Here is a 12,982-nt window from a genome sequence, read left to right as displayed (position 1 = left end):
TGCCTCTGCGGTACACGTTCAGGAGCTGATTCAGCTGATCTGACAGGACTGTCATATGAAACCCTGAAAATTTTCCTTATATACTACATACTCTAACCCCTTCATTCTAAAAATTCAAAAATTGAGGTCTATAGAGAATAAATGACTTATTAAAGATCCCACAGTTAAGTTACTATTAATATGTAAATTATTGGCTAGACTTTGAAGTCTTTTTCTTTCTTTTTATTAAAGCAAGGATTTCTGTTAAAATAGCATATTTTAACAGGAATTACAGTAAATGAGAATAAGATATAAGTAAGCTGTGCAGAGCAGGATGAATTATATGGTAACTACTGATGTATAAACTGAGCAACAGCTACATGACAGGCAGCCTGTCGCACATTACACACTAGTCCTCTCAGTCTGCACAACGTCCCCACAAGGTAGTCACTACCATTACTCCACTTTACAAATTAGGAAAATAAAACTCAGAGAGTTAAGTAACTATTTACTTCATGGTCACATAACCTTAAATGGCAAATCTGGAACTAGGTCTGCCTCTAAACCGATGCTCTTAACTACTATACACTAGACCAGAGGTAGTCAACCTTTTTATACCTACTGCCCACTTTTGTATCTGTTAGTAGTAAAATTTTCTAACCGCCCACCAGTTCCACAGTAATGGTCATTTATAAAGTAGGGAAGTAACTTTGCTTTATAAAATTTATAAAGAAAAAAAAAATTATAAAGCAGAGTTACAACAAGTTCAAGCATATAATAATAATTACTTACCAAGTACTTTATGTCGGATTTTCGCTAAGTTTAGCAGAATCGATCTTTATAAAACTTACTATAGTTAAATCTATCTTTCTATTTATACTTTGGTTGCTCCGCTACCACCCACCATGAAAGCTGGAACGCCCACTAGTGGGCGGTAGGGACCAGGTTGACTACCACTGCACTATACCATTAAAATAAAAACATATAGGATTCTTTATGAATGTTTTTAACTAAAAAAAGAAATCTGACTTATCTGCAACTTTTTGAAACCTTTCTCAGTTCCCATTCTTTCTCCTACAATTACAACAATCCCCCCTCAAAGCCGCCCGTCCCCCAAAGCCTCCATACTTGAATGTCTTCATGTCTCGCCCACCAATCACTCGGGCAGTGACTGTCTTCCCGACTTTCAGTGTGGCAGTAGGAGATGTGCCCACTGGAACATCATCTAGAATGTGGGAGGCATGGATACAGCCAATGATGCCATTTTCCAGGGTCACAACCACATGGGTGGGCTTAACAGACTTGACAGTCCCTGTGACCATGTCCCCAATGGAGAAGGTGTGCTTCTTTGAAGTCCCTACTGCCAGTGCCGGACTCCCTTCATCATCCTCGTCAACTGTCTCAGAGTCCTTCCGGGTCTGTCTCAGGGTCCTCTTAGCAACTGGCCCCTCAACAGCCAAAAGAAGACCAGTCACTCCTGGCTCCGTGGTCTTGAGGGTTAAGGAGACACCCTGTCCCACCTGCAACTTCTCCGAGTCAAAGCGGAAGGTGTCATTGAGATGCGAGTTCAGGGAGAAAGCTGCCAGCTGGCCAGTCTCTACCAAGGAGGCGACAGCAAAGGACTCCTCCAAGTGCTGCACAATTGCCTGGTGTTCGCTGCCTTTCTTCAACTGGAAAACAGAGGAAACACCATGCTCGCTTCCTACAGGGCACAGGGGCTCACTCATCACCCACGGGGCTCTAGACAGCGGGTGGAGCTGGGGAAACCCTGTGGAGCCCAGGGGACCCGAGGCTAGTCTGGGTTGTAACAGACTAGCTCTCACTTTCTCAACCTTGCTTGCCCTCCTGTTCAGTGAGTGACTTGACTAAACTCAGGGTACCACATCTGAAGCACCTGGCGTTAGCTTTTGTTTTGTTTTGAACTCAGAGTCCTAGGTCCTACCCTAGAACTAGTAACATCAGCCAGGGGACCTCTAACGGTTCTCCAGCTTTAGGACACTCTGGCTCCTGCCTTAGTCCTCCAGCTCCCCCCACAACTGATTTATTTCCACTCAACAGGGCCAGTACTGAGAGCTGACTACTACATGTGCAAGTCACTTAGTCTCCCTTTCCCCAAATCCAAACTGTGCTCACGCCCTGATATGCACCAGCTTCACTTGATAATGAAATAAAAACCTGCTCGAACACTTCGTGAGGGGTTAGCATTGTTTTCTATTTCTCTTTGTCTTAAAATTATAAGCAACTAGACGTTAAGGATTATGCATATGTAATTCTCTGTACCATACTCCCATGCAACTGGGTGCTTAATAAGTACTTTAGACAATGACCAATATACATGTCATCCAAAGAAAAATACTACTAATTTAGAGATTTCCTTTGAGCCCATTCTTCTCTCACACAACAGTGTTCAGGAAAGGGTGTCAATGAGCAGCCTGGAGGTCAGAACCACCCACAGACATGTTTTGTTTGGGTCATATGATGCTTTTTAAAAATGGTTTTCAGCCTGACCAGGTGGTGGCGCAGTGGATAGAGCGTCGGACTGGGATGCAGAAGGACCCAGGTTCGAGACCCCGAGGTCGCTAGTTTGAGCGTGGGCTCATCTGGCTTGAGCAAACAGCTCACCAGCTTGGACCCAAGGTCGCTGGCTCCAGCAGGGGGTTACTCCGTCTGCTGAAGGCCCGCGGTCAAGGCACATGTAAGAAAGCAATCAATGAACAACTAAGAAGTCGCAATGCGCAACGAGAAACTGATGATTGATGCTTCTCATCTCTCTCTGTTCCTGTCTGTCTGTCCCTGTCTATCTCTGCCTCTGTAAAAAAATAAAAATAAAAATCGTTTTCAGCCTGACCTGTGGTGGTGCAGTGGGACAAAGCGTCAACCTGGAACACTGAGGTTGCCGGTTTGAAACCTTGCACTTGCCTGGTCAAGGCACATATGGGAGTTGATGCTTCCTGCTCCTCCCCCTTTCTCTTTCTCTTTCTCTTTCTCTCTCTCTCTCACTCCTCTCTCTCTAAAAATCAATAAAATATTTTAAAAAAAAGGTTTTCAACTTTCCCATTTTTCTTTAAAAGAAAAATCCAAATTCTACCTTTTCTTAAAAAGCAAAGACTTAGCAATCCAGATGTGCTGTCCCCCCCCCACACACACACACAACAGTGAGACAGAAACGAACGGCCTCTGTCCCTTGGCGGGCGAGATGTGCACTCTGCAGGCGGGCAGAACCTCACTGCCACCACACCCTATAACCTGCCTGGCCCTCACTCACACAACCTGTTTGGCCCTTAACACAGGGTGACCGCAACATTTATCATCCGAACCAGAGTGAAAGTCAGTGCCATTAACTACCCCAGGATGAGAGGTAAAAGCTGGGACTGATGCAGGTAAACCCAGGCATCAGGTCACCCTATCACCAAGCATTTATACGAGAACCCCTGAGCAGAGTATGTGGGATATCACTGAATAACGGCCTTACCACCGTGAAAAGGAAAGTCATCAGTAAGCTTACCTTTTTATCTTTCCGATTCACCAGACTGCGGCAAAGGGAGACATGCACTTCCAACTTCAGCATGTCAACGTTTAAGATCACAACCTTCTTTTTCTGCCCAGATGCCACCTCCTGCCCTGCAGTGCAGAACCAAACACGACCTGGTCACCTCCCTCCCTGGAGCAGGGGAAGAGAGAGAGCATCTCTCCCGGAGCCCTGAAGGCCCTAAGGCACAAAAAGAGGATACATGTCCTGGGTCCGTATGGGCTAAGGAAACCAAGAGTCAGGCTCCCAGGACTGAAGCTCAGGTATAGCTTAATTTATGCAACCTGATATATAAAAACCTAGATTTACCCAATTATAACAGTAGAAGGGTTCATATCTAAACCTTCCTTAGAAAACTATCAGTTGTCCAGATTGCATTCACACAAGATAGGCATACTAAAGGTTTCTACTGAATCAGCTCATCTACTCTATATATTTGAAAATTCTGCATCCAGGAGAGAAAGCAATGGGCAAAAGGTTTCCCTCACCAACCGTGGTGAGCAAGACGAAAGCACTCACCTGCCCGATGATATTTGCTGGCTCTCAGGACCAGGCCAGGCACCGGGCCCTCACTGAACACCACAGAGCCATCTTCCAATACCTCCTGCACCTCTAGGTCAAGGATCATCCCTGGAATCATCTCAGCCAGTGTCTGGAACAACACAGAGTCTACCAGAGACCCAAAGGAAATAGGAATTAGCAAGAAGAAACCACCTTTTTACCATGTTTTTTCCTCTGGAAATGTGCTACCATGCAGAGGACAGTGGAGCGTTGGAACCACTGTGAAGGTAAAATCACTTTTGGGAAAATATCCATACTCATGAGAAGTCCTACCACAGAGAGATACCTATGCCTCTTACTAACCCTACCTGATAATGCACGAATATAGACAACAAATACCAGAAACACAAGCTTTCCTTTGTTTTCTGAATTTTTATTCTTTCCGTTTGGAATCTATCCTCTCAAGCTTCTTATTCTCAAATCCCATTAGGGCTCCAACAACCCTACATTATGGTACAAAGCTTAGGAGGGTCAGAATATGAACCTCTCATGAAGCCTTCTAGCAGGTCCCTGTTCTGTTTTTTGTTTTGTTTTGGTTTTGTTTTGTATTTTTCTGAAGCTGGAAACGGGGAGAGACAGTCAGACAGACTCCCGCATGCGCAGGACCGGGATCTACCCGGCACGCCCACCAGGGGCGATGCTCTGCCCCTCCGGGGCGTCGCTCTGCTGCGACCAGAGCCACTCCAGCGCCTGGGGCAGAGGCCAAGGAGCCATCCCCAGTGCCCGGGCCATCTTTGCTCCAATGGAGCTTCAGCTGCGGGAGGGGAAGAGAGAGACAGAGAGGAAGGAGAGGGGGAGGGGTGGAGAAGCAGATGGGCGCTTCTCCTACGTGCCCTGGCCGGGAATAGAACCCGGGTCCCCCGCACGCCAGTCTGACGCTCTACCGCTGAGCCAACTGGCCAGGGCCGGTCCCTGTTCCATTTTATCATCTACTATACCTTTTCAAACAGTGAAGAGGTGAATGGATTTACAACAAATGCAAACCTGAGGTCACAGAACTAAGGGAAATTCTGACTCTGGATTAGGCAGGACCACAGAAGACTTCTGGGAGGCTGGTGACGATCTTTATCTGAAGGTGGGTGGAAGTGTGTCCATCTTATAAACATTTTCTCAGCTGTACCCTAATTGATTTGTATACTTTTTACCCTAAATTTGGGCACTTTAGGTAAGTCATACTCCCATTTTTGCAGTATCTGGGCAACCCAACTACTCAGGGAAAGAGATAGATGTAACTTACAATGCACGCTCCCCACTGGACCCTCACTGTCTGCCCTCCTGCACTCACCTCTGGTGCTCATGAGGCTGCGCACGCCCTGCCGCTCCTCCAGGCACTGGCTCAGGAGGAGGAGGCTGGTGGTGGGCAGGTCCCCCAGACTGCAGTCCGACAGCCGCAGAGACAGCAGCATCCGCTGCTTCTCCTCGTCCACGTTGGTCACCTTTGCAGCTACCGTCTGCCCCTCGACAAAGTGGTCACTTGTGGAGGTCACAAATTTGTCACTCATGATCTAAAAAGAATGGCAGAAATAGTAAAAAAAGGAAAAGGTCTCTATTAAGATAACCCACTTAATGTGCCCAGAAAGGGATTTGAGAGGTGGGGAGGGGGGAGAGGACTTGGAAGTCCCCCCCAGTCCTCAGTACAGCTCTAGTTCACCTCCACAAAAAGGCGGGGAGGCCCTGGCTGCCCACCCCAGCCTTGCAGAGGGCATCCAGTCAAGGCACACCACTGGCAAGTCAGGGGACACCAAGCTGTCCATGTCTCTAACACCAAGTGGTAACCCATTGCCCCACGCTACGCATGTTTCTGGGGTCCTCCCCTCCGGTCCCATTTTTTATATTGTTCTGGCAGGGGATGCAAATGAGATGTACCCAGAAAAAATACCGGGGAGACAATCTATGGAAGGGAAGAACCACTCATGAATTGTCAGTGGCAGGAATGAGCTCCGAGCCATTTGCTCCCCACTGTGTTACACTGTGAGTCCCGTAAGCTCCTCCCAGCTCAGGTCTCAGTTCCTTCTGCAGGCATGGGAGGTTCAACCACAGTATCGCTAGGATTGTTTTCTAGTTTGAAAAGTTTAGAATTCAAAGACATGGTGATTGACAGGGGTGGGGTAGGGGGTGATTTCAAGAGTATTCTGGTATCATAACATCCCCCACACCCCACGAGGTTGTAACACTTATACTCAGCTGCTCAGGAAAATCAATTCCATGTCTAACATGCTGAGAGTATAAAAGAGTCCCGTATCCTTACACTGGAGACTAACATCTCAGGGCCACTGCCTGTCTACCCAACACTACAGTGTGAGGTGGAAAGGTAGCCCGCCTCTAGGAGACACAGCCGGGCACAGGAGCGAAGACGCTCTCTGCTCCGCTCCTTCAGCCAGGAGTCTGTATGTCACAACCCTGAAAACCTTTCAAGGGATTAACATAGCTTGTTTCTTCCCACTGACCCTCAGGTTCTATGACCCGGGGCCCTTGTGCACAGAGCTGAACTTACAGCTTTGGGGGCCAGTCCACTAAGACCTGAGGGGAACTGGACGAACACACCGTAGTCCTTGATGCTCTTCACAAAACCAACGAGCAGCATTCCAGGATGGATTTCTGAGAAGGTCTTGGGATCCTGGCCACCCTCTACTGTGGAGACCAAAGACGGCTTCCTGCAAAGGAGCTAGTGGCACTTCGTCAAGGAATATGCCAGAAAGGGCAGATGAAATGCCCAGCACTCCCGTCTGCCACAATTCTCCACTACTGCCATGATTCTCTGTGCAGACTAACAGCAGCAGCTGGAACTTGTTAGAAATGCAGATTTTTTTATTTATTGATTTTAGAAAGAGGAGATAGAGAAAAAGAGAGAGAGAGAGAGAAGGGGAGGAGAGGGAAGCATCAACTCATAGTAGTTGCTTCTCGTATGTGCCCTGACCAGGCAAGCCCAAGGTTTTGAACTTGTGACCTCAGCATTTCAGGTCAACACTTTATCCACTGTGCCACCACAGGTCAGGCAAAATGCAAATTCTCAAGCACCCCCCCTCCCCCAAGCCCTGTGAATGAGACACTGAGCTGGGGCCTGGCCTGGTCAGCTGTCTGATCAGACTCTACAGGAGATTCTGATGCACAGTCAAGTTTGAGAATCACTGTTTTCCTCCTTTTCTTAACTTGTCTCCTGATTACTGGTGGGGCCAAAATAGGAATGGCTCTTCCTGTGGCTTGGTAGCTAGACTGGCCATGACACATCCTCCAATCTTCACACTAACCCTCCTACTTCACCTCCTCTGCCTACCTTCACTTTCTTTTTTTTGTGTGTGTCACAGAGTCAGAGAGAGAGACAGAGAGAGAAACAGTTACGAACAGACCGGAAGGGAGAGAGATGAGCAGCATCAATTCTTCATTGTGGCAACCTAGTTGTTCATTGATTGTTTTCTCATATGTGCCATGACCGGGGGGCTACAGCAGACCGAGTGACCCCCTGCTCAAGCCAGTGACCTTAGGCTCAAGCCAGCAACCTTAAGCTCAAGCTGGTGAACTGTGCTCAAACCAGATGAGCCTGTGCTCAAGCCGGCGACCTTGGGGTCTCGAACCTGGCTCCTCTGCGTCCCAGTCCAATGCTCGATCCATTGCATCACCGCCTGGTCAGGCCCTACCTTCACTCTTAGGAGATGTTATATTCTGAGAAAAGAGGCAATGCTCTCCTTCAAAACATCCACACCTGATCAAAGGGAATACTGAGCCCCAGATCCCTTTGAAGGGGAGGAGGGAAAGGAGAAAAGGACAGTACCTCCCTTATTAATTAGAAGGCCAGGTGCGCTACCGGCAATACCACGCTGGGCCCTGCAGGCCAGACCACACCCCTCCCCAGTCCCCTGGACTCCACTTTGCCCTGACCACCAGCGTCTGCTGGCAGGATTCCGAACCCGCTCTTCCTCTCCACCAGGGGGACACAGGGAAAGTGCAGGCTTGCTCACTGGTTTGGTGTTATGAAAGTATTTCTGTAGTAAAATGGCCATTTTTTTTCCATGGAGTTCCCAACTAAGAGCACAGCCCAACACAGTTTCCCTGGCTCCCCCGCCTTCTGTGGCTCCCAGATAACAGTAAAGGATACAACATGTCCCTCACTCTGGCTCAGACACAGGACTTTGTGAAGAATGTCACCAGCCTGGAGCCAGTGATACAAGAGTGGGCCATTGGCGACGTGGTCCGACAGATGAGATGTGGGGAGGAAAGCAGGGATGTTGTGGGGCAGGACAGCCACCTCCAGCCCATCTTTGGTCTTCCCTAAAACCTTCACGTCCACCAACTATGAAGGAAAGAGAAGGACAATAAAAACAGCACTTGTCTTGGGTAGAGAGCAACCTCATCTGGGTCTGGCAGAGATCGGGTCGTCAAATTTCAGCACGAGGAATGGTGGAAAGGTTGAGATAAGAGAAGCTTTCTTACACCCCCCACCTCCACACATGCACACACCAGGGCCCATCTGTGCATTCACATCGTTCCTCTCCCAAGTCCCTCCACCGGGTCCCAGAGGAAAAATGGCCTTTCAGGATGGCTCTAGGGACCAGATAGGAAAGAGTAGCAGGAGTACACTGCTGAAAAGCCACATGCACGACAGAACTCTCCCTTCCTGGACAGGTTCCATCTGCTCTGACACACAGGAAAGAACATATGTGTATGAGGTCCTCCCTCAAAGCCTCATCCCCCTCTGGCCCCGGCATCTCAGCTAGCTACTTCGACCTTCCGTCCACGCATCCAGTACCCCACGAGTCAGTGGCACTCTGCTCTCAGCAACTGTGAACTAAAACAGCTTGTCTGGAGGAGTCCGGTACCTGCCCAATGCTAACAGCTTTTCTTTTCTTCTGACTCTGTCCTGCATGCTCTTTCTTGGGGTCACTCAACAGCTTGAAGGACAAGAGCATCCTTTCTTTGGACGGCTCACAGTTCAGCACTGCAACCTTCACAACCTGGTGAGAAACCACATCTGCTTGGCTGCCTGCTCCCAGCAGGCCTGCCAGGCTCTGGAGAGAGGTGCCCTCCACCAGCGCAATGGAGGCCTTGGGAGATTCACCCAGGCCCTGATCAGACAAGATGCAGTAAAAGGAACAGACGGACAGCTACACAGAATCCCCCCAAGTCAGTCTTTGAGGGAAAGGAAAACAAAAACTTTTTTGGTATAACCCCAAGTTTTAAAAAATTCTTTTTCCGCCCTGGCCGGTTGGCTCAGCGGTAGAGCATCGGCCTGGTGTGCGGGGGACCCGGGTTCGATTCCCGGCCAGGGCACATAGGAGAAGCGCCCATTTGCTTCTCCACCCCCACCCCCCCTCCTTCTTCTCTGTCTCTCTCTTCCCCTCCCGCAGCCGGGGCTCCATTGGAGCGAGGATGGCCCGGGCGCTGGGGATGGCTCCTTGGCCTCTGCCCTAGGCGCTAGAGTGGCTCTGGTCGAGGCAGAGCACGCCCCAGAGGGGCGGAGCGTCGCCCCTGGTGGGCGTGCCAGGTGGATCCCGGTCGGGCGCATGCGGGAGTCTGTCTGACTGTCTCTCCCCGTTTCCAGCTTCAGAAAAAGAAAAAAAAAAAGAAAAAAAAAAAATTCTTTTTCCTAGACAGACCCAGATGCACTAGGTTTTATAGCTCTGCCCTCTGGTGGTAGCAGTGGCCTCAGAATAAGTTCTGATGTGAGGCACACAGTGTATTTATTATAGTTAAAGACTACTTTCTTTGCCTGACTGGTGGTGGTACAGTGGATCAAGCATCGACCTGGAACGCTGAGGTCGCTGGTTCAAAACCCTGGGCTTGCCTGGTCAAGGCACATACGGGAGTTGATGCTTCCTGCTCCTCCCCCTCTTGTCTCTCTCTATCTCTAAAAAAATGAATAAATAAAAATAATTAAAAAAAAAAAGACTACTTTCTCCCAATCATGGGCCTGAGGTCCGTTAGTTTGCTGGCTTCCACTGAACTCCCTGGAGGGAGTTCTATTCCCATCGCCTCCACTTAGCTGGCTCTCCATAGTTCTACTTCAAAGCTGTGTTCACTGGGTCACCAAGGGTAGGGGCCTGTCTGGGGAGAGGATTACCTGGCCAGGGTAAAAGACCCTCTCTGGGTCAGGGACATACTCGGCACTGAGCTCATGCTTGGGCACCAGGCCCTGCACGTCATTGTAGAACTTCACGATGCAGCCATAGTCCTTGACCCTGAGGATAAAGCCATGTGTCTGCAGACCAGGTTTGGCATCAGCATAGCAGGTAATGGCAGGTAGTTTGGACTCAATCAGGGTTTTCTTCAGGGTCAACATCAGCCTCTTGGCTTCAGGGTCACAAAGCAAAACCTAGGGAAAAAATACCTGTCGTCAAGAGAGCTGGTCTCTGCAACCCCTTGAACCCAAAGGCCACAGTCAGTTATCTCTTTCCCTCCGAGAATAATCTCCGCTGCAGACCCTTCCTCCTTCCTGCTGGATGACAATCTAGGGCGGGGTAGTCAACCTTTTTATACCTACCGCCCACTGTTGTATCTCTGTCAGCAGTAAAATTTTCTAACCGCCCACTGGTTCCACAGTAACGGTCATTTATAAAGTAGGGAAGTAACTTTACTTTATAAAATTTATAAAGCAGAGTTACAGCAAGTTAAAGCACATAATAATAATTACTTACCAAGTACTTTATGTCAGATTTTCACTAAGTTTGGCAGAATAAATCTTTATAAAACAACTTACTATAGTTAAATCTATCTTTTTACTTATACTTTGGTTGCTCTGCTACTACTGCCCACCATGAAAGCTGGAACGCCCTCTAGGGGGAGGTAGGGACCAGGTTGACTAACACTGCTCTAGGGAGTAACCATCACTATTTCTAATATCCTCCCTCCCATAAGCTCCCTCCTGGGTCTGTAGCTCACTCACCATCTCCCTGCACCTTCAGAGTCCTATGTCAGTTACTTCTATCTGCCTTAGGCTCTCCTAGACCATGAGCATCTCATCTAATAGAATGAACGACTGAACTAATATACCATCTCATATTACTGGGTATTAGTTTGAGACCAGGACTGAGAGATCTAACCATCTCTCATCCCTCAGAAAGTCATCTCCTTGAGGGCAAAGAAATTCCTCTACTTCTAAGCCCCCTGCCCCCACAAGTATAAAATACTATGGCAATCGATAAGCAATATCTTTGTTGACTCAACTGTAATAAAATTAAATGAAAACAAGAAAACCAAATAAAAATTTAAAATAAGATATAATAAAAATCAATGATAAAATGAAGTAAAAAGTACTATATACTATCACATTTAATCTCACAACTTGGTGAAGCTCTTCTTCAGACTCAAGCCTCTGTAATAAACCTACTCAGCTTTGGCAGCCTTGTCTGGGCTATTTCTGTGCCTGACACACCCCTTGCTCCTCCTCCACCTTTCAAATCCTACCCATCCTTCTAGCTCAAGTCCCACCTCTGCCAGAAACGGAGAAGACATTACTGTTACATAGAGCTAAACTTAAAAACTGTTCTGCCGGCCCTGGCCGGTTGGCTCAGCGGTAGAGCGTCGGCCTAGCGTGCGGAGGACCCGGGTTCGATTCCCGGCCAGGGCACATAGGAGAAGCGCCCATTTGCTTCTCCACCCCTCCGCTGCGCCTTCCTCTCTATCTCTCTCTTCCCCTCCCACAGCCAAGGCTCCATTGGAGCAAAGATGGCCCGGGCGCTGGGGATGGCTCTGTGGCCTCTGCCCCAGGCGCTAGAGTGGCTCTGGTCGCAACATGGCGACACCCAGGAGGGTCGCAACATGGCGACGCCCAGGATGGGCAGAGCATCGCCCCCTGGTGGGCAGAGCGTCGCCCCTGGTGGGCGTGCCGGGTGGATCCCGGTCGGGCGCATGCGGGAGTCTGACTGTCTCTCCCTGTTTCCAGCTTCAGAAAAATGCAAAAAAAAACAACAAAAAAATGTTCTGGCATTTATTAGCTCTGTGACTTTGGGCAACACACTTGGCTTTGCTGAGCTTTAATTTCCACACCTGCAAAATAAGGATGTCAGTACTTATTTTACAGAGTCATGTTAAGGATTAAATGAAATAATGACCTTCATGTGCCTACCACAGCAACTGACAATACATGCTCAATGGCAGATGCTGTTGCTGTCATCAGTGATTCTTGCTGCCTCAACCCACCCTACCTCCCCCCCCCAAGATATTATTATAGAATATATTCTGCACCAAATCATGCGGTAAAAGGTCACACACTGGTCTGTTCTCTTATAGATATTTTAACTCTCAATTATACTACATAATTCTCAGGGCAGGAAGCCAGTTTTCTCTTCCCAATGCCAGGAACAACACTGCAGATGTTGTGTGGGTCATTTTGTGGAAAAGAAACTTCATCGGAAAAGTATTACTCTCTTCCTAGCTGGCCAAAACCCCAGCAGACCCTTCAGGAGGCTCACCCGGGCTGCGACTTCATCCCCAATGCGGTACTTCTTCTCTGGGTTCTTCAACAGGATGTCGGCCAGGTGCATGGGATGTACCAGGCCCCTGATTTGCTCGCCCACCTTCACCAACATCCCATATGACTTTATGGTCAGCACTGTGCCCTAGGGAGTCCCAAGAAAAGATGCCATGATGCCTCAAGAATGCTCTTTCCTCCATATGAAGCATGTCACACCTCTTTTGAAGCCCAGGTTCCTGGCTAACTGTGCCTGTTATTCCAAATCTCGCAGGAGCAAAGCATACACCCCACACTGTTCTGGATGCAGTCGGATTTATGGGAACCTCTGCATCTCTCTGTGTGAGTATGTTCTGTCTGCCTTACAAGGACATTCTCTAAAGGAGGGGACCATGTCTTCTAAAACGTAAAGGGGAGCAGCTCAGCTGGGACAAAATGGTTGAACAGGAAACACAACTAGAAGGCTTCTTTCTAATATCCCAGGTAGCTCAATAATCATAGGACCAACT

The 12,982-nt window shown here is 48.5% G+C and overlaps 1 protein-coding gene across 3 annotated transcripts in view; it reads right to left on the bottom strand.

Moving 5' to 3' along the window:
* PDCD11 (programmed cell death 11) overlaps positions 1–12,982 on the bottom strand; it is a 47,296-nt gene that overhangs the window by 18,759 nt on the left and 15,555 nt on the right. For all 3 annotated transcript variants that reach the window (XR_010726530.1, XM_066238437.1, XM_066238438.1), the window contains exons 12-20: positions 12,475–12,621; positions 10,125–10,376; positions 8,884–9,018; positions 8,163–8,357; positions 6,564–6,734; positions 5,355–5,574; positions 4,028–4,177; positions 3,485–3,600; positions 1,108–1,649 (exon numbers count right to left, since the gene is read on the bottom strand). Coding sequence is in view for 2 of the 3 variants with exons in the window: in XM_066238437.1 (XP_066094534.1) it covers positions 1,108–1,649; positions 3,485–3,600; positions 4,028–4,177; positions 5,355–5,574; positions 6,564–6,734; positions 8,163–8,357; positions 8,884–9,018; positions 10,125–10,376; positions 12,475–12,621 (1,928 nt within the window). In the remaining variant the exon portion in view is untranslated. The remainder of the gene's footprint in view (positions 1–1,107; positions 1,650–3,484; positions 3,601–4,027; positions 4,178–5,354; positions 5,575–6,563; positions 6,735–8,162; positions 8,358–8,883; positions 9,019–10,124; positions 10,377–12,474; positions 12,622–12,982) is intronic.

This window comes from Saccopteryx bilineata, chromosome 7 (genome assembly GCF_036850765.1).
Source record: "Saccopteryx bilineata isolate mSacBil1 chromosome 7, mSacBil1_pri_phased_curated, whole genome shotgun sequence".
Taxonomy (NCBI): Eukaryota; Metazoa; Chordata; class Mammalia; order Chiroptera; family Emballonuridae; genus Saccopteryx; species Saccopteryx bilineata.
This window is presented reverse-complemented; position numbering and strand designations above follow the sequence as displayed.